Source organism: Hypanus sabinus, chromosome 9 (genome assembly GCF_030144855.1).
Source record: "Hypanus sabinus isolate sHypSab1 chromosome 9, sHypSab1.hap1, whole genome shotgun sequence".
Taxonomy (NCBI): Eukaryota; Metazoa; Chordata; class Chondrichthyes; order Myliobatiformes; family Dasyatidae; genus Hypanus; species Hypanus sabinus.
The window spans coordinates 131,831,425-131,852,219 of record NC_082714.1 but is presented as its reverse complement, the minus strand read 5'-3'; the positions used below and the strand labels follow the sequence as shown (position 1 = coordinate 131,852,219).

Sequence of the window (20,795 nt, the reverse complement as noted above, 5' to 3'; positions counted from 1 at the left end):
AACAAAGCCTTCCAATTCATTTACATAGCCCTAACCACTGCAAATCTAGGCTGTACATAGCCCATCTATTTAGAAAACAAACCAAGGCTTAAATCAGCAGATTTGAGTTCCTGAAATTTGATAGTGATCTTATTACTTTTAATTACAGTATATATCTTACTGATGCTAAAAACTATGCTATATCAAAGAACTGAGTGTCATAGACACCTCAAATTGTGTGGAGTTGATCTGTGCACTGCATTTGCAACTGAAATTATATACTCAAAGTATATAATTATGCTCTGTTAAAATCATGCAAGAGATTGCAGAGGCAAGAATAGGATGACACAGTATTTGAAAAATCATGGTAGATATTTGTACCATTAGTATTGTTCCATTGTACTTGATTTAAATGAACTATTTCTGCATACATATTTGCAACAAATTTGCTGATAAATGTAAAACTTAATACAATATTGTACCCACAAAGTCACTGTTATTCTAATACTATTAAGTTTCATATTCAGTGAGTTTGCATACACGTTGCCATGGCTTCTGAAACTACCAATGAATCACTTGTCTCTAGAAGGAAATCTATCTAGTATTGTGTTTTTAAGAAAAATTTTCATTTTTATTATCTAACACGATTGTGTTAATCAGAAATTGCATTCATTCTGGAAGCTAATTGGTTGTGTGTTGTAGGTTTTCAGTTTTAGTTGATCAGTTTTGCTCATACTTGAGGTACATTAAGGTGAGATTCAGTCCATCGCATACTAGTGGGCACGGGAATTGGGCAGATCTGCATAAGGACATTACTAGATGTGTTGATGAGTTTCCCCATATATCATAAATGAAATTACAATGTAACACAAGCTCTCGATGGAGTATGCATGTATTTATATATAAATGCATATGACTCTCCCAATAGGATCAGATGAAAATGGATGGCTAGCTGTCATCTTCCAGAAAGAGCAATGATGCTGCAGTCAATTTCAGTGCTTCCAAGTACTATAATAACCGCAACTAAAGATATGCATACCAATTATGCCTTCATGAACAAAACTAGGTTTATCCTTAATATCCTAACTGAAGTACTCTGATAGTCACTGTCAAGGCTCAAGTTCATAATGTGAAGATTTTTTTTAAAAGTTGTTTAAACTTTGATTTAAGGGAGTTACTTGTTATCAGTGACTTTGACCAAACAAATGTGTTTGGAAATGCAAAAACTAACCCAAAACATAATTTGTACATTTATTACACCAACTAACTTAATGAAGCTAGACAGAACATTATTCTTGTCCTGGGTCTGTGAAACTGTTCACTGAGGGTTCACAGAACAGAATGGATCTATACCTGAAAGTTTAGAACAATAAGTAGCAAGTAAGATTCTGAGATAGAGTTCTGCTCTAATGACATTTCCCTCAGTGACAGAATCTAGGACTTCGGGACATACATTTATGAATATCAGTTCTTTATGAAAGGAATTTCTAAATCTCAAGAATTCTTGACTTCAAGGAGCCATAAATCATTACGGTTTGTAGCTGACAAAGGTACATTTATGAGATCTTGTTGGAAAATGAGAATTGGAGCCAACATCAGGTCACATATGATCCATTTAAACGAAGCTACATAAAAATGAACAAACAAGATATTATGTCTACTTTATTAATCTTCCACCACCTTGACCAGTGTACAATAGGGAAGCAATTGAGAAACAGCAACAATTCGCTTATAGTGTTTCAAAATAAAGAGAAAGTCCAAAACCTGAAATGAGTCAATGGCCCCAAGTGATCTGTGCCTCCTAGGCAAATCACATCTATCAAACAACCTAAATTACTCATACCATATCTCAGTTATTTTGGAAATAGACCTAAATATTTATTGAAGTCAAGGAGGAAGCTGGTTTCTTAGACTGGCAATTTGTACAAATTAAATGTAACCTGCAACAGCCAACATACTTTACTTACAATATAAGCTATATTCTCCATTCTATGATTCTGAACCAAGTGAAATATTTAATCTACATCTGTACAGTTTAGCCCCTTCAGAATTCTTCCATCCTTTACATTAGGAATATGCCAAAATTACACACACATGCCTTTCAGCCAGATAGTAATTTATTTGAATATCTTTAACAATGGAATAATATATAAATACTAAAAGATAATACACCACAGTGACAGGTTAAAGATTTGAAAGTTCATTTGGGTCAGGATACAGACTTGGAAAAACACTTGCTGATCTTCTCTAATTAAGAAACTGCCAGGCTTCAACAGGAATATGCAGAGCTCTAAGAACTCACCGTACTTTATGGACACGATCCTGCAACCAAATCCATCATCCATCCCTTTTCATTTGCAAATAGAAAATCTGTTGTTTTAAGAAATCTTAAAGGGATGAAATGATTAAAACAAACCACAAGATTTTATATTCCATTTTTATTTTACACCAGAGTAACTGTACACAGCAATGCATCAAGAGGTGCTTTATCACTTTTATACTTTAGTCAGATTACCGAGACATAAATAATAAGAGAAAGGTTGGTGTAAAGAAACTAGTAGCATTAAGCCTACAGAGGATCAAAATGCATTAGGATGTAAATGATCATAATCATTACCAGCCAGAACTACATCCTCAGGATATTCCTACTGCACTTGAAATCAAATGACGTTCACTGTGTAAGCACCCATGGCAAAAAGCCTCAAACAGTGTCTTTAGTTAAACTTGAAAGCTTCACACCAGTTGTACACTTGCAGCCTGAAGATAGCTTTGCAAATACTGTAATGCCTCAGCATTCAAACTTGTACTGATCATCGATGGCACCTAAAGAAAATAAAACACAAAATTAATGTCATTCTTGATTAACTAATCACACAAGATATTTAAGTTCACATAATTCATGGCAAACATGAATTTGTACCAAGAAATAATCCAAATGTCTTGTGTTCCCCAAACTGATTTATACCCTTTTTTAAAAAAAAAGCCCTACATATTATTTATTTCAATGCAATCTTCAAAACCACTAGTCTGTTGCATGTAACATTAGCTAAGTTTCAATTCTTGGAAATTAGTTTCAGCAAGATTTTGCGCATTTGGTAAAAACAAGAACAAAGTATGAAAGCTCACATTGGCAAGTACATAATTAAAGCTGAAGTAGGTCATTTGGCCCTTAGTGCCTACTCCAATTAATACATTTGTGAATATTTTCAGCAGCACTTTTCTTCACTAACTCCATAATCTTTTGATTCCCCCAGTATCAAAAAATAAAATCAATCGAGCTCTCCATCTTGAAAATACTCTGCCACTGAATCTCCACATTCCTCTTAATGGAGAACTGAGAAACTGATTTCATCGCTGACTCAGATGAGCTGGCTATAATCTACTTATCAATAACAGAGATTCATTAAATATTCTGTCCTAAATAGAGGATAACTGTCTAGGAATGACTTTCACTGGGATTCTCCACTTAGTTTATAAAAACCTCAATAGCATATTGTATCAGGTTTCTGGTATCTCTGGAGCCCTTCCAGTAAAGAATCAATACTTCACATGAAAAAAAAAACCCTCTTCTGATTCCTCTGCCATTGCCACTACAGCATAATAGAAGTACTTTTCTCACTCTTATATAATAGGGAAACATCTCAATGTAAAGAAATCTTATTCAATACTTTTACAAAGCCCATTTGCAATACTTACTCTGCCTGGGCATGCTGTGGAGAGTTTGTGAAGGCACTGGGCCAAATGAACTCTTGGATTGCTAACAGTTGCACCAATCGGATCATGTTCTTTCTTTCCTGCAAATGCCAACTGAGAGAAAGCTGTCTGATAGCCTGGTGCATCTTCTATATCAATGAAATGCTCATCTTCAGGAATGCTGTTATCTTCAGGCAATTCAAATAAACCAATAAGAGCTTGGAGTAAAGGAGTCCTGTTAAAATTAATATTTATTAGGAATCAATAATCTTAGGGATTCTTAAATTTCTGCCAATAACATGAGCTACTGGATCCCTTTATCTCTTTAGTCGGTGAGGGGGAAATTTAGTCACAAACTCCTGTTTTAGCACCCAGTCCCAGTAAAGATCCTCCCCATCCTCATCACATTCTACAGGGGTTCTATTGAGAGCATCCTGAGCAACTGCATCACTGCCTGGTTCGGAAATTGCACCATCTCGGATCGCAAGACCCTGCAGCAGATAGTGAGGTCAGCTGAGATCATCGGGATCTCTCTTCCTGCCATCACAGACATTTACACTACACGCTGCATCCGCAAAGGAAACAGCATTATGAAGGACCTCATGCACCCCTCATACAATCTCTTCTCCCTCCTGCTGTCTGGGAAAAGGCTCCGAAGCATTCGGGCTCTCAAGACCAGACTATGTAACAGTTTCTTCCCCCAAGCTACCAGACTCCTCAATACCCGAAACCTGGAGTGACACCTTACCCTATTGTCCTGTTTATTATTTATAATACCTGCACTGTCTTTGTGCACTTTATGCAGTCCAGTGTAGGTCTGTAGTCTAGTGTAGCTTTCTCTGTTTTTTTTAGTACGTAGTTCAGTCTAGTTTTTTTGTACTGTGTCATGTAACACTGTGGTCCTGAAAAACGTTCTTATTTTTACAATGCACTGTACCAGCAGTTAAGGTCAAAATGACAATAAAAGTTGACTTGACTTGAAATAATGGAATTGAAAATATAGGACCTATTACTACTGTTACCATCTGAAGTTATACTAGTTTAGAGCTTACAAATTGTGTCAGGAGAAATCAGTGCAATGTAAAGCTATGAATGATGTAGTAATACCACCACTTCTCCTGCTGTCTCTTTGCAGTTACATTTTACTGTGTCCAATAATAATACAAAGAATCTGCATGTGAAAAAGTGAACACTTCAATTTAATTGAAGAGACTGCTCATGAATAATTCCGTAAGATAACTCCAGTTCTTATAACAGTTTCCCTAGTAACACACAAAAGGAGCCCAATTACCCTGTATCTTTACTCACTTAGGAGGTCCTTAATGAAACAGAAATTCAATTTCTGGTACAAAGCTAAGTTGCATTTAACTCTTTTACCAAAAATTTTCTTGGGCCTGAATATGTACAATGAAAACCAGATACATCTGCAAAGCAGGATCTGAAGTAAAATTCCACCATCATTCTAAAACAAGCAACTTACCACAGCTTAGTGTAGTCAGTGTCCATCATCGAGGGGCACTCTGTTAGGATCTTTGTAATTCCTACTGCACAAATCTTTTTCTCAATTTGCCCAGATACTTTCTGCACCTCTGGAACAACAATTTTTTCCAAAACCATACCAAACATTCTGAAATAAAAGTTAATAATTTTATTAAAAGCATAGGAAACAAATGTAAAATTTGTTAACTTGAACAACTTTCAATGCCATACATTGACCATTTAGCAAGCCATGCAAAAAAAAAAATAGCACAGGACCCTCCAAATCATATGATGTTCAATAATTGTAAATAGCTATGTTCCAACCAAATTGTGAGTATGAAAAAGCTGCATGGAAGTTTCTTTCTGCAGAAATAAAATTTGTTGCCTTCAAAAATTCAGGAGGTCAAACAGCAAAATGCTGCCTGATACACCATGCGTTTCCACTATCTGCATTTTTAAATTTTTTAACGTGTGCACACACGTGCATGTGCGTATGTGTGGCGACAGCATGAAAAAGGAGACTGAAATCCATTCAAGGATTTTACTGACACCAACACAAGAAAGCATAGAGGTATTTGTACTGAACTTCACATTACTTTTTATATTTCATTTAAACTGAACTTACTTAGGTTGTATGTCATCAAAGATCTCCTGCAAAGCTATTGCTCCATATTTCACAGCATAAAGGTTAACAAACACCAGAAAACCTATGAGGGAAAGTAAAAAGAATTTCAGACATTCAGCATATGGAGAATATTATTTTCCAAGTACATGATCCAAATTCGCCTAAGTACAGTTACTGCAATGTACATGTACAATTAAATAATAAAAGGTCTTATTTATTCATAGAATTATGGAGCGGAAGAGAAAAAGATTTTTCATTTTGAAAAAAAAATTAAAATCTGAATAAAGTACTTCAAAAAATGAGCTTACTTTTAACAAATTTTGTTGTTTTTGAATTCTGAAGTCGCTGGAAAAGCAAAATGAAGATCTGTTTCCTGTATTGATGTATGACATCACTGACAAATAAGAAACAAGGACAATCCTTTAGTACTGTTTATTTTCTTGTTAATGTCAAGCAGTTACATAAACTTAGTCTTTACTTACGAAGGCATGTGCTCAATTATACTGTTAAGTAGGTAGAAGCCTTGATGGTCATTTGCTTTGGATGCAATTAACTTTTGGAAGACTCCTAGCAATCCTGGCTATAATTTGAAGAAAGAAACCAAGTCAGATAAAAATCCAGTCAATACCCAAGTGTCTTCTAAGGGTCAATCACTAAACAGCAATACTGGTCAAGGACTCATATTTGTCTTGATGTGGTCAGCAGATTCAGCTCTTTACGCGGTAAGTATTGGCAAATTCTCAAAAAAATGTGTCCACGACAGACAAATTCATAAAGTTTGATATTAAAGTCTACACACATGTGGTGATTTACAGAAACAAGCAACTGACATTTTGGCTATGATATTGTGTAATAATATAAGACTAAAGGATGGATAAAAATGCTTCAGGTTCATAATATGGCATAGCAGGTGTTAAACATTTGAAATTAATTATATCTTTGATGTTGTACCTCGGTGGCTACTTTATTACGTACAGCAAATATAGAATCAGCCAGTCACATGTCAGCAACACAATGCATAAAGCATACAGCAATGGTCAAGAGGTCCATTTCTGGTTCAGACTAAAAATCAAAATGGGGAAATGTCTTTGACCATGGAATTATTGTTGTTGCCAAACAGGATGGTTTGAGTATCTCATAAATTGCTGATCTCCTGGGATTTTCACACACAACAGTTTTTAGAGTTTACAGAGAATGGGGCAAAATACAAAAAATATCCAGTGAGATATTATCACTGGATATATTTTATCCTGTGGGAAAAAGTACTTTGTTAATGAGACTGGCCACAGGAGAATGGCCAGACTGGTTCAAGTTAACAGGAAGGCGACTGTAGCTCAAATAACTACATGTTACAACAGTGGTGTGCAGAAGAGCCTCTCTGAGTACACAGCACATCATCAAACCTTAAATTAGATGGGCTACAGCAGCAGAAAACCATGAGCATACACTCAGTGGCCACTTAGTAAGTGCATCTGCTGTCCCTGAAGAGGTGATTATTAAGACAAAAGCCCAGGTAACTCAAAAGGACTATTGCTGAACATTAAATTCTAGGAAATGTTTCTAAAATCTATTAAAAAAAATAATTGGTTGGGGAGAACAATTTCTATTGTTGGCTGCACATTATGCTTCTTCTCAAGCTTTCCTTTTCACTGCAGTTTTACAATCCCACAAAAGCAGAAAAGTCCCTTATCTCACAGACTAGTTAGTGTTCTGATTCTTAAGACTATTTCTTAGGGATTTAACTTACATATACATTTTTAAGAATATTCTTTAGATTCTATACAATAACAAAATTTTAAATCAGAATTATTTCCTGCTTACTTTGAGGGTATATTTGAAAAAGTTCAAGAAAAAAAGCACGTACAATTTTATCTGCTGCATTTGTAGAAATAGAACTTGCTCCTTTCTCCAGGAAAGCCTGAAGTAGTCTGACAAGAGGCGGGATGTTCCCAATACGTTCCCACAACAGTGGCTGCAACAAGTGGGGGAATAAAGCCATATAACAGGGGGAAATATCAGCACTGTGTATTTCAAGGAGTAGTGACATCACTTGGAACACATAAGGGAGGAATTCTAAAGAAAAAAAGAAACAATATTAAATCATGTTATGATCCAAAATTTCTAGTCTGAAGGTATATTTGCTATCTGTCAACTCACGTGAAAATTGGGGAACAAGCAATTTAATATCTGGCAGAATCATTATTTATCTGCTTTAATTAGTTCACAGACAGTTTAAATATCAAATAAGGGATTAATACATGCTGCAGAACTGACGGAAACTTGGAAAAGTAAAGCATCTTCATATGTTGTATCAAAGTTGCCAATGATACAACTTTTTTCTTAGTTGGACTTGTTAGAAAATTATTAGTACATGAAAAATGGATGCCACTTGAATGCTAGTATTTATTGTCCATTCCCATTTGTCCCGTATCCTCTTTGTAGATAGAATTAATCACATTGATTGGCTTGGAGTTAAATGTAGGTCAGAGCAGGTAAGGATGGCAGATCCCTTTTTCAGGGAAAAAAAAATTAGCCATAGAATACGTGTTTTCCATAATGACAACTGTCAACTCCATATCTGCAAAAAACAATTATACTGATACGGACTTACATACTGATCCCATTTTATCCTCCCCACATTATCATCCACTCCCCCAGATTTTACTACTACTACACACTAGGGAAAATATAGAGGCCAATTAATCTATTTTTCTGCAGGTCATTCACATTGCGGTGCTAGAAAGTTTGAGAACCCTGTAGAATTTTCTCTATTTCTGCATAAATGACCTGAAATGCCATCAGATCTTCACGCAAGTACTGTCTTCGGATCCCTGTCTTGTTGCATTATCCAACATCTATTAACTTTCGGTGAAAGACTGCTACCCTGACATTCTCTTGTAAAAAGTCTTGATACAATTTTGAATTCACTGTTCCCTAACAATTGAAAGCTGTCCAAGCTCTGAGGCAGCAGAGCAACCAAGATGCTCCTTCCACCATGCTTCACAGTTGAGATGAGGTTTTGGTGTTGGTGTGCAGTGCCTTTTTTCCTCCAAACATAGCAATGTACATTTCTGCCAAAAAGTTCAACTTCTGTCTCATCTTTCCGCTAAACATTGTCCCAGAAGCAGTGGAGAAAATCCAGGTGGTCTGCAAACTTGAGATGTGCAGCAATGGTTTTCTTTTTGAGAGCAGTGATTTTCTCCATGATGTCCTTCCATGAACACCATTATTGTTCAGTGTTTTTCTTATAGTGGACACATGAACAGAGACTTTAACAAGTTCTAGAGATTTCCGCAGATCTTTTCTGTCACCTTTGGGTTCTTTTTCATCTCCTTCAGCATTGCACTGTGTTATTGGTATGATCTTTCCAGGATGTTCTCTCCTAGGGAAAGTAGCAACAGTATTGAGTTTCCTCCATTTGTAGACAATTTATCTTACTGTGGACTGGTGAACACTAAGGTCTTTAGAATTGCTCTGTCACCTTTTCCACTTTCATGCATCTCTACAATTCTTCTTCTAAGGTCCCCTGATCAAGGCATGGAGCACAAGAAGAGCAGGCTTTGTCAGTAACTTTTTTTAATATAAGGTAGGATACCTCTGCAACCCTCACCTCCAATCTCGTCTCATTGATTGGACCAGCTGACTCGAAATGGCTTTTGTAGAAGGCATTACCCAGAAGTTCACATACTTTTTCAAATAAATACTTGTAATATTGAACCATTTTGCTCAATAAATAAATGAACGAGTATAATGTTTTTGTGTTATGTACTTAATTGGGTTCTCTATCTAGTTTTTGGACTTGGGTGAAGATCTGATCACATTTTAGTTCATATTTATGCAGAAATATGAAAATACTACAGAGCTCACGAACTTTATAGCACCACTATGTTGGAGCAAACCAGGAGGAAATCCATGGGGTTAAAGGAACAATGTGCAAACTTCACGCAGGCAGCACTGGAGAGCAGGTTCAATTCCAGATCACTGAAGCTGTACAGCAGCCGATACACTATCTGCCCTCAAACCATGACAATTTCATGGCTGGTGCCAAGTACTTGTTTTAAGAAATCAGGGTTTATTGAATTACTTGTACTTAAATGTCCTGCTAACTACTGCAGTGTAGGGCATTGACTGCTGACTCCAGCTACAATGGGTTGCCTCAACTTCAAAACTGAAGCCCAACAGGTACCTCAGTGATTTCTACAATTAAACATACCAGATGAACTGGAGAAAAATAATTATAAGGTGATGATACTTAGTCTTGATTCAAATCACTACTATGCATTTTGAAAAGTGCATAGCCAAGAGCACTGTAACCATCAAATAAACTGTGTAATTAATGAAATTATTTAGAATAACACTTACCTTGCACATCATTCTGCAATATTTCAGTAAACACAGGGAAAAGAGCCTCTTCAAAACTTCTCACAGTTATAGGATTTGGTTTACATGTTATACGCACAGAAAGGCAAAGGGACTCAAATAAATAATGGTTGAAGTGTGGCTTGCTTGGATTCTAGGACAAGACCAAATTCAAGTTAACTATCAACAGTTAAAATTTGCCAAAACAAAAGTAAAGAAATTAAAGATTAAACAAATGATTAAATAACCTGCAAACTAAGTAGGAATTACTGATCAGAAGCCAAAAGAATTTTGCTTTGACACATGTGGCTGTTGAATGTTCATCTGAGATATCCTTAGGGCCTCAATTTATCATGTCATGCACAAGATAACAGAGAACTTTTTTGCACTACAAATGCACAAGCAAAATATCAAGGCCAAATATATATTTTATGTAAAAGCAAAGCAGTATGAAGGAAGAATGCAAGGATGTCCAAAAGATGAAACTAGTGAGCTGGGAAAAAAATTGAATCTGTCAAGGGTCATGATGGGGGGGTGAGGGGTAATAGAAGAGATGCTGTATTCCAAAGTTAATTTTTCAGTCTCCAGAAGGCAGGGACCTGTTTGAAAAACATGATTCATGCTCACATATGTAAAATATGAAAACAAAATAGTTGAACTCACAAGAGTGCTGGAACCTCAAAGGATATAGCTAAAAGCAAGTTCAAAAAACTACTTAAGGATGAGGTTTCAGAGTACTAGTAGGCATATGATAAAGTAGCCCAAAGTCAGCACTTCCTCAAGGGAAAATCTTGCTTAACAAATCTGTTGAAATTCTACAAGAAAGTAACAAACAGGATTAGGGGAGTCAGATAAGGGGAGGCCTTTGACAAAGTGCTGCACATAAAGCTGCCAAACAAGATAGCAGCCCAATGTATTACAGGAGATATACTAGCATGGACAGAAGATTGGCTGACTGGCAGATGACAGAGTAGGGGGAAAAAGGACATTTTCTGGTTGGCTGCCAATAACCAGTGGTGAGTGTAAGGTCAGCTACTTTTCACATTATATGTAACAATATGGATGATTAAAATGATGGCTTTTTGGCAAAGTTCATGGATGATACAAAGAAAATGAAGGGTCAATTAGTTTTGAAGTAGTAGGGAATCTGAAGGAGGACTTGGACAGATTAGGAGAATAGACAAAGAAGTGGCAGATGGAATAAAGTGTATGGAAGTGTAAAATGACAGTAGAAATAATAAAGGCATAGACCACTCTCTAAACAGGAGCAAATTCAGAAATTGGAGGTGCAAAGGGATTTGGGAATCCTAGTGCAGGTTTCTCTGACAGTTAACTTGCAGGTCAAGTCAATAGTAAGGAAAACAAACAATTTTAGCATTCATTTCAAGAGGACTAGAAAATTAAAGGGAAAGGTGCAACACTGAGGCTTAATAAGGCATTGGTCAGACTGCAATTGGAGTATTGTGAGCAGTTTTGGGTCCCATATCTAAGGAAGGACCTGCTGGCATAGAAGAGGCTTACAAAGTTAAGATTGGGAATGAATAGGTTAACATTTGAGCAGTGTTTGATAGCTCTGGACCTGCACTTGTTGATTAGATGATGATGTGAAACCGACTGAATACTGAAAGGCCTGGATATAGTGGACAGAAAATGTTTTCATGAAAGGGAGATTAGAAATTTCTTACATAAAGTCTTACCATCTTTTCCTAATTCAACTTTAGTGGATTTTACAGATTTGATTTTTACCTTAAACCCTTGTCAGAAGGGATTAGTAGCTTTTATTTATAATATGATTATGAAGATACAACCAGAAATATCAGTTAGAATTAAACAAGAATGGGAAAAAGAACTTCGATAAAATATATCAACAGATAAATGGGAAAAAATTTTGCAAATGGTTAATTCCTCTTCTATATGTGCTAAACATGCTTTAATACAATTTAAAATTGTACATAGAGCTCATATGTCTAAAGATAAACTTGCTCGATTTTATTCTCATATTAACCCTCAATGTGACAGATGTCATTCAGAAGTGGCCTCATTGACCCATATTTTTGGTCATGTCCCACTTTACATAACTATTGGAAGGACATATTTACTACCATTTCCTCAATTTGGAATATAGATTTACAACCTCATTTTATTACTCATTTTTGGCATACCAAATGAAGATGGTAATCAGTTTTCCCCTTCAATCAGACGAATGATTGCTTTTGTAACATTAATGGCCAGAAGGTCTATATTACAAAACTGGAAAGAAGTAAATCCTCCTACCACGTTTCAGTGGTTTTCTCAAACTATTTCTTATCTGAGCCTGGAAAAAATTAGAAGCACTATTTTTGACTCATCAATTAAATTTGAAGAAACTTGGAGACCGTTTATTCGACATTTTCATATGAATTAATTTGGCCTTTTCCAGACCTTCTTTCTGCTTATTCATGTTCAGGTATGGAGTTCTGGAGTTTTTTGACACTATCATATACTTGTAAGCTATTATTATTGCCCATGTTAGTTTAGTTTAGTGTTTTATTTTTCTTAATATATACTTTTTTCACATATTTTCAAATTTTTTCTTCTTTTAATGGTTATTTTTGTTTTTTTTCCTATATAATCATATGGACTTGATTGATTAAGGTATTTTTTTCTGTTGCTGTTTAATAGGATATTGTTATCTTATTAACAACGTGACTTCAAGTCTATTGTATTCATAATTTACTCATTATTATGTTATGGTTTTTTTTATATATGTATATATGAAAATCAATAAAAAAATTGAAAAAGAAAGAAAGGGAGAGTTAAGGACCAGAGGACAAAGCATCAGTTGTAATTGTTGTAAAATACACCTTCTGGTGCTACTTGGACACGTCTTCAGTGATGAACCCGGGGTCATAGGGTATTTTGGGTCTTTAATCATCAGACACCCTAATCCGGGCAACCCAGCTGGGGGGATGATCCGCCACCGACTTGTGTCCAAGTAGCGCACGAATCCATGGATCCCCCCTCCGGATCCACAGCAACCGCGAGGCCTTTTCAGCAGCCTCTAGAATGTTCTTGGTGGCTCTTCTGCACTGTAGTGCTTTAACTCCAAGGAGTTTAAGGGTCTGCTGTAATGAATGGTCAGCAAAGTCCTAGCACCCAACTTCGACTAGCTTACAGCGAGCTCTCCAGCCATTGCTCCAGCATTCATGCAACAAGATCTGTGTATTTAGCCCTCTTGCCCCCTTTAAGACACAGCTAAGGAGGAACTTCAGCCAGAGGGTGGTAAATTTGGAATTCATTGCACAGACCGCTGCAGAGGCCAAATCACAGTGTTCATTTAAAACAGAAGTTGATAGGTTCTTGATTAGTAAGGGTGTCAAAGATTACAGGGAGAAGCAAGAGAATAGGACTGAGAGAGATAATAAGTCAACCATGATCAAATGGCAGAGCAGACTTGATAGAAGCAGAAATAGGCCATTCAACCCATGTCTTATGATTTTATGATCAAATAAAAAGATTGAGGCAAGTGAAACTATGCTATCAATTGCCAATAAGATACAGAGCACCACACAGTGGAATACAAGTAGAATAACAATTCTTAAGGCATATAAAAAACATCTGTAGTTGAGAGCAGATGTGAGGACAGCAGAGGTCTTCCAGTCACAAAAGTCACAGTCTTTCACTGTGAAAGACTGAAGCAGCATGATGTTGTACTGATTATATACTGAAATATACCCAAAAGGAAGATGCTGGCACCTTGGCGCAAAAAAAAACCTTTCAGGACAGAAGGACCAGATGAACATTGATTGGGGGGTGGGGGGGAAGAGGGAGGGAAATACTGCAAACAAGCCTTGGCATAGAATATCAAGCAGCTTGATAACCCTTTCACCTGTTACAAAATAAAAAAAATAAAAACTGTTAAAAAGGCAGATAAGGTGAAGTGAAGCTGTGCAGCAAGAGAACTTTCGAGCGAGAATTTATTTATGTTGTCACGAGTATGCAAGAGGACCAGTTTGAAGATTGCTGAATAGTCTGCACACCATTTTAGGTGGATACAGGAACATTTATTTTAGAATTTACACAGTTTAACTCAAAGTCAGAAACACTTGCTGAAACAAGGTGTGAAAATGACTTTTGAAAAATACTCGAACAAGCTTAATAGTTCAAAATTAGTAGGAATCATATTCAAAGCTAAAATGATCAAAAAGAACAGAAATAATATTACTTATTCAAACTGAAAATACAAATGGGAAAATCTGCAGATGTTGGAAATCCAAGCAACACACACACAATGTCTATTATAAACCCACAAACTCTCACAGCTACTTGGACTATACCTCTTCCCATCCTGTTACGCATCATCCCCTTCTTACAAATCCTCCATCTCTGCCGCATCTCCTCTCAAAATGAAGCTTTTCATTCTAGAACAAAGATGTCCTCCTTTTTCAAAGAAAGCAGCTTCCCTTCTTCTAGCAACTCTGCCCTCAACCATATCTCTTCCATTTCACACACGTCTGCACTTACCCTATCTTCCCACCACCCTACCAAGGATAGGGTTCCTTTTGTCCTCACCTACCATCCCATCAGCCTCTACATCCAGCGTACAAGTCTCCAGAACTTCTCTCATCTCCAAGCACATCTTCCCCCCCCCCCCCCCCCACTTTCTGCTTTCCACAGAGATTGCTCCCTATGCAATCCCCCTGTTCGTTCGTCCCTCATGGCACTTAATCTTGCAAGCGGAAGAAGTATTACACAAAACCCTACAGCTCTTTCCTTGCTACCATTCAGGGCCCCAAACCATCCTTTCAGGTGAGGCAACACTTCAACTGAGAGTCTTTTGGGGTCATGTACAGTGTTTGGTGCTCCTGGTGTGGCTCCTGTATATCGGTGAGACCTGACGTTGACCGGGAGACGTTTCGCTGAGCACCCATGCTCCATCCACTAGAAGTGGGATTTCACAGTGGCCACCCATTTTAATTCCCCTTCCCATTCAGTTATGTCAATCCACGGCATCCTCTACTGTCACAATGAGACCACACTCAGGTTGAGGAACAACACCTCATTTTCCATCCGGGTAGCCTCCAACCTGATGGTATGAACATCAATTTCTTGAACTTCTGGTAATGCCCCCATTCCTCACCATTCCCCATCTTTTTTCCCTGTCTCACCTTATCTCCATGGCTGCCAATTGTCTCCCTTTGGTGATTCCCACCACCACCCCCATCCCCGCTTCTTTCTTCCATGGCCTTCTGTTCTCTCCTATCAGACTCCCTCTTCTCCAGCCGTGTGTCTTTCACCAATCAACTTCCTGGCTCTTTACTTCATCCTCCTCCTCCTGATTTCACCTATTGCCTTTTGGTTTTTGTCCCCTCCCCCACCTTTTAAATATACTCATGTTTTTCTCTAGTCCTGCTGAAGGGCCTCAGCCAGAAACATCGACGATACTTTTTTTCATAGATGCTGCCAGGCCTACTGAGTTCGTCCAGCATTTTGTGTGTGTTGCTTATTCAAACTGAAGCATTTTGAACATTCTAATCTAATTTTAACACAACCAAGATACATATGGAATTTGAAACCATATACTTTACCTTGCTAACTACCAATAGCTTCTGTGTTAACTGGTTAATCAGTGTGGGAACATAAGGAACAATTGCTTCCTGCAGAAGTGAGAAACTTCTCATAATAGCTGTTAACAGAGAGAAAACATTCAGTGGACATTCTTAAACATCCTTTCCTTGATATGGATGAATAGCCACCTAAATGAGCTGGTTTAAAATATACAATGACATGAGCACAAACAAGTGATCTGGAATGCACAATATTAACATTTATCGTTCTTCTCCGGTTGTTGAAAGGTTGTACACGTTTTGAGTAATTCATCATCCATGTTCTGACAAAGAGTATCCAGCTGAATGGCAATGAAAAGAATAGCCATTCATTTACAACTAACATGCAAGGCACATTACAGATCCCTACTTTGCAAGGCAAGTTCAAACTATGCCAAAATGTCATTTTTACTTAGAAAGGATTTCTCCACTACTTGACTATTTTCTGATCTAAGTGGTGAGCTCCGATGTACACCCGCTCCCTTATTGTTTGCTAATATGTACATATCAAAAATTATTCTATATATTCACTGAAGTGCAAAGCACAAATCTCATTTTTGGAATATCATCTGAAATATAATGAACTAATCTGAAAGTAATAAATTCTTCACTGCTAAATTCTTCTCACCTTTCATAACATATTCATTTTCAGAAGACCCAGGCAAAGCTAGGGCTTTAAAAAGATTTGTTAATAGGTGTTCAACCACAGGGGCCAACTCCACAGCAGATATTCTGGAAACAAAAATATATTAACTCACCACTTAAACAAATGACACCTTTCACCAAAAATTTTAGAAACCTAGCAATGATTTGCTTAACATAACTCAAAACTCAAAATATGAAACTCAGAAGCCAACACCTTAGCAAACTAGAAAAATAGACCTCAACTGCTATAGTATATTGAAATACTTACAAAGTGGCATTGTTAGGTCCTTTCATAGTGAATATCCTTTCAATAGCGTGAGCGGCATATGTATGAACAACAATGTTTTCTGCTTGTAAGTGGTTAATTAACAGTGGGAGGGACACCAAAAGCTGTTCCTTGGGAAGCTGTTAAATTAACATGTTACTTTTACAGTAGCAATACTCTTAACAGACACTGAATATTAGCCAAAAATATCAGAAACATTTAATTTAAACTTAAGTTATATATCCCTATTTACAAATTAAACTTGTCACTCAATATAAAATTGTGGCATAATGCATTGTTACAAGTACATTTATGGAATTAATATTTTACTTAAGAGAAACTAAAACAACTTAATTATATATAGAATTGTAAAACTTGCCTGGCTCCGAAAAATCATAACATATTTTATGGCATCTGCTTTCAGAACAGGGAATTCATTCACTTTAAAGAAAAAAATAAAGCAATCAAGTCAGATACAATTTCACTGATGTTATGCCAAAGCAAGATTATAAATCTATTTGTCAAAAATACAAAATTTACTATCTATCCATAATACACAATACATGCATGCTGGAAAACATACTCACAAATAATACCAGAAATGTTGGGAGCAGATAATGCATATGTTCGAAAAGCTAAATTAAAATTGGTCATTTTTGGGAATGCACTTGCACAAGCAGATTAAAGTACGTGGCTAGGCATAGTTCAGATACCATCTATAAATTTGCTGATGATAAAACCAGTGTTGGTAGAATCTCAGGTAATGACGAGAGGGCATACAGGAGTGAGGTATGCCAACTACTGGAGTGGTGCCGCAGCAACAACCTGGCACTCAATGTCAGCAAGGCAAAAGAGCTGATTGTGGACTTCAGGAAGGGTAAGACAAAGGAACAAATACCAATCCTCATAGAGGGATCAGAAGTGGAGAGAGTGAGCAGTTTCAAGTTCCTAGGTGTCAAGATCTCCGAGAATCTTATCTGGTCCCAACATATCCATGTCGTTATAAAGGAGTATTAAGAGTTTGAAGAGATTTGGCATGTCAACAAATACACTCAAAAACTTAACATGGAGAGCATTCTGACAGGCTGCATCACTGTCTGGTATGGAGGGCTACTGCACAGGACCAAAAGAAGCTGCAGGTTGTAAATCTAGTCAGCTCCATCTTGGGTACTAGCCTACAAAGTACCCAGGACATCTTTAGGGAGCAGTGTCTCAGAAAGGCAACATCCATTATTAAGGATCTCCACCACCATGTCCTTTTCTCACTGTTATCATCAAGTAGGAGGTACAGAAGCCTGAAGGTACACAATCAGCGATTCAGGAACAGCTTCTTCCCCTCTGCCATCTGATTCCTAAATGGACAATGAACCCTTGGACACTAACTCACTTTTTTAAAATATATAGTATTTCTGGTTTTTGCACGATTTAAAAAAAATCTATCAATATACGTACACTATAATTGATTTACTTATTTATTATTATTTTTATTTTATTTATTTTTTTCTCTCTGTTAGATTATGTATTGCATTGAACAGCTGCTAACAAATTTCATGTCACATGCCAGTGATAAAAAACCTGATCCTGATTGACCCCTTTACATATAAAACTATACATGACATACAGTTTACAAAACAGCAATTTTTAGCTTACTTACATTACTGATGGAGCATTTCAACTTACCATTCGGTGACTTCAAATCAGACAGTATGTGATTAACAAAGAAATCGGTTAGATTTACAAGCTCATTTGCTTGAGTTATTCCATGCTGAAAATAATGGGGGTGGGTGGTGAAAAAAATACCAGTTAATATTCAAAGCAAGACAATAAAATACAAATGCTCCACATAGTCAAAGACAGTACCTTTTGAGTTTGAGCTTTGGAGGCAAGTGATGTCACAAGATAAATTGCAGCATCTTTGTGCTTCCAATTAATAGAAGGATTTTTGGCATATTGTTGCAACATAGAATTGACATAGCCAGAGAATATCGCTGTTACAGGCCCTTCAAAGTACTTGCAAAGACCACGCACCAAATCACAAGCTGCTCTTCGTCTGGTATCAATGTCTGCAAAAATTGTAAATTATTAAACTTAGTTTTGAGTTATCAAGTGAAAACAGGAACTTAATATAAAATTACAAATTTTCACGATAATTGCAATTATGCTAAAATGGTATTGATTCTTATCCAATAACCTATTTCAGTTTTAGATTCAACTCAGTGGCACTTAAAATTGACAATTTATACATTACTTCCCACAATCATGTCTCCAATTTCCCTCAGTGGCCATGAATTCTGTTTGAAGAACCTGGAAGCTCAACTTCCTTAGACATACAGGTTTCCCCCGCTATTCGAAGGTAGAGCATTCCTATGAAACGGTTCGTAAGCCAGAATGTCGTAAAGTGAATAAGCAATTACAATTTATTTGTATGGGAAAAATTCGTGAACATTCGCAGACCCAAAAATTAACCTACCAAATAACACATAAAACCTAAAATAATAGTAACATATAGTAAAAACAGAAATGATCTCATAAATACACAGCCTATATAATGTAGGAATACTTTCCTACAATTATTGCAACACTGTCCACCACAGCGAAAATTTCATGCAAGTGTTCTCAGCAGCACTCATGGCAAAAAATACACCGCTCAATTGCTCCCGGCAGAAACACACAGCGCAAGTGCTCCCGGCAGAAGCACTTTTTCCAGTAACCTTTAAGCTATGAAGCTACCAAATAACACATAAAAATACACAGCCTATATAAAGTAGAAATAATGTATGCCCAGTGTAATTTCACTTACCGGAATCCGGAGGACAGTAAGGACACTGATGATGGTGTGTTAGGCTGAGTCGTTGGAGTTTGGGGTGGTGGGACACTGGGGTGTCATCTCATCATTGTCTGTTTCCATCAGGGCAGGCAGGTCACCTTCTTCTACATCTGCCTGCCTCGATGTTGAAGGTCGAGTTTCATTGTCTGCTGTGGCTGATGTGGAAGGCTTGAAAAATGCTTGACTGCTTAGCCTCGCGCATTTTTCTATCATACAGTTCTTTGTAAGCACTCAAACCATCCTGAAAACCTGCCCTAAACCTACGTACCCTTTCAAAATTAAAGTCATACTTTTCTGCAATCATTGCAGCATTGTCAATCGCAGTGAAAATCTCACGCAATTGCTTCACATTCAGTTCCTGGACGTCTTCACTTTCGGGCTGTTCACTACTGCGTTCAGCTTCAATTGTTATCCTTTCCTCTTCATCAGCTCTTCATCTCTCAGTTCTTGGTCATGGGATGCCAAAACCTCTTCAACATCATCTTCGTCAACTTCCACAAACCCTTAGCCAAACTCACTACGTCCTTACTTCGTTCACCATGATCGAAACAATTTAGTATGTCTAGTTTTACGCTAAGTGTAATACCCTTACGCGCTCTTTTAGGCTTTTCCGATACCTTAGAACTCATCTTGCTAACGGATGCACAAAATAAATCGACATAAAGCACAGATGCTCACAGGCACGTGTTTAAGCAATGGCGGCTAGAACACAGTTCCGGGGGAGGAACTTGGCTGCTTGGCGCATGCTGCCTTTTCTCGTAACAGTGAAAACACCTTCTGTTAGCGAAAACAGGTATCTAATGTAGGTCTTCTGTATCAGTGAGTTGACGTAAAGCGAACGTTCGAAAAATGGGAGACACCTGTATCTGAAATGGATTAAATCTGAAAACTCAGGTGCACCCTCTAAATTTGTTGCTTAAATCTTATCAGTGCCTCTGTCATGTTTGTCTATTTCCAGTTTGGTATTTCTTGAACCCAGGAAACTAGCTCCTTTGTGTTATGGCCACCTTTAAATCTGATACTATTTTATCCATCTTCCCCCAATGCTAGCAAATCTTCTACTGAAAGCTGAGCAAAATATGAACTGGTGGAGGAACTCAGCAGGCCAAGCAACGTGCGTGGGAAGGGAAGGAACTATTGAACTCCACTGATAATTCTTAACACAAATGCCTCTAGACTGCAGCATTTTAATTCCCAATCCTGATGCCACAAAATTTAAATCCACTAACTCCCACCTTGAAATTCTTGTTTAACTTTGCACTTCCACCTACAGCCTGCTCTCAAGTAACTTCTAGGTTATGTATCTGAGGTATTGGTGCTATAATCTGGAGCATTAAA

The 20,795-nt window shown here is 37.2% G+C and overlaps 1 protein-coding gene across 3 annotated transcripts in view; it reads right to left on the bottom strand.

The window, feature by feature from the left end:
- Positions 1 to 1,688: 1,688 nt before the first annotated feature.
- cse1l (CSE1 chromosome segregation 1-like (yeast)) overlaps positions 1,689 to 20,795 on the bottom strand; it is a 45,098-nt gene continuing 25,991 nt past the window's right edge. For all 3 annotated transcript variants that reach the window (XM_059980585.1, XM_059980586.1, XM_059980587.1), the window contains exons 12-25: positions 18,491 to 18,693; positions 18,311 to 18,395; positions 17,010 to 17,071; positions 16,634 to 16,770; positions 16,349 to 16,452; positions 15,703 to 15,800; positions 10,139 to 10,289; positions 7,641 to 7,849; positions 6,259 to 6,356; positions 6,085 to 6,170; positions 5,777 to 5,858; positions 5,153 to 5,299; positions 3,676 to 3,907; positions 1,689 to 2,802 (exon numbers count right to left, since the gene is read on the bottom strand). In XM_059980585.1, the coding sequence (XP_059836568.1) occupies positions 2,713 to 2,802; positions 3,676 to 3,907; positions 5,153 to 5,299; positions 5,777 to 5,858; positions 6,085 to 6,170; positions 6,259 to 6,356; positions 7,641 to 7,849; positions 10,139 to 10,289; positions 15,703 to 15,800; positions 16,349 to 16,452; positions 16,634 to 16,770; positions 17,010 to 17,071; positions 18,311 to 18,395; positions 18,491 to 18,693 (1,784 nt within the window). In that variant the 3' untranslated portion in view covers positions 1,689 to 2,712. The remainder of the gene's footprint in view (positions 2,803 to 3,675; positions 3,908 to 5,152; positions 5,300 to 5,776; positions 5,859 to 6,084; positions 6,171 to 6,258; positions 6,357 to 7,640; positions 7,850 to 10,138; positions 10,290 to 15,702; positions 15,801 to 16,348; positions 16,453 to 16,633; positions 16,771 to 17,009; positions 17,072 to 18,310; positions 18,396 to 18,490; positions 18,694 to 20,795) is intronic.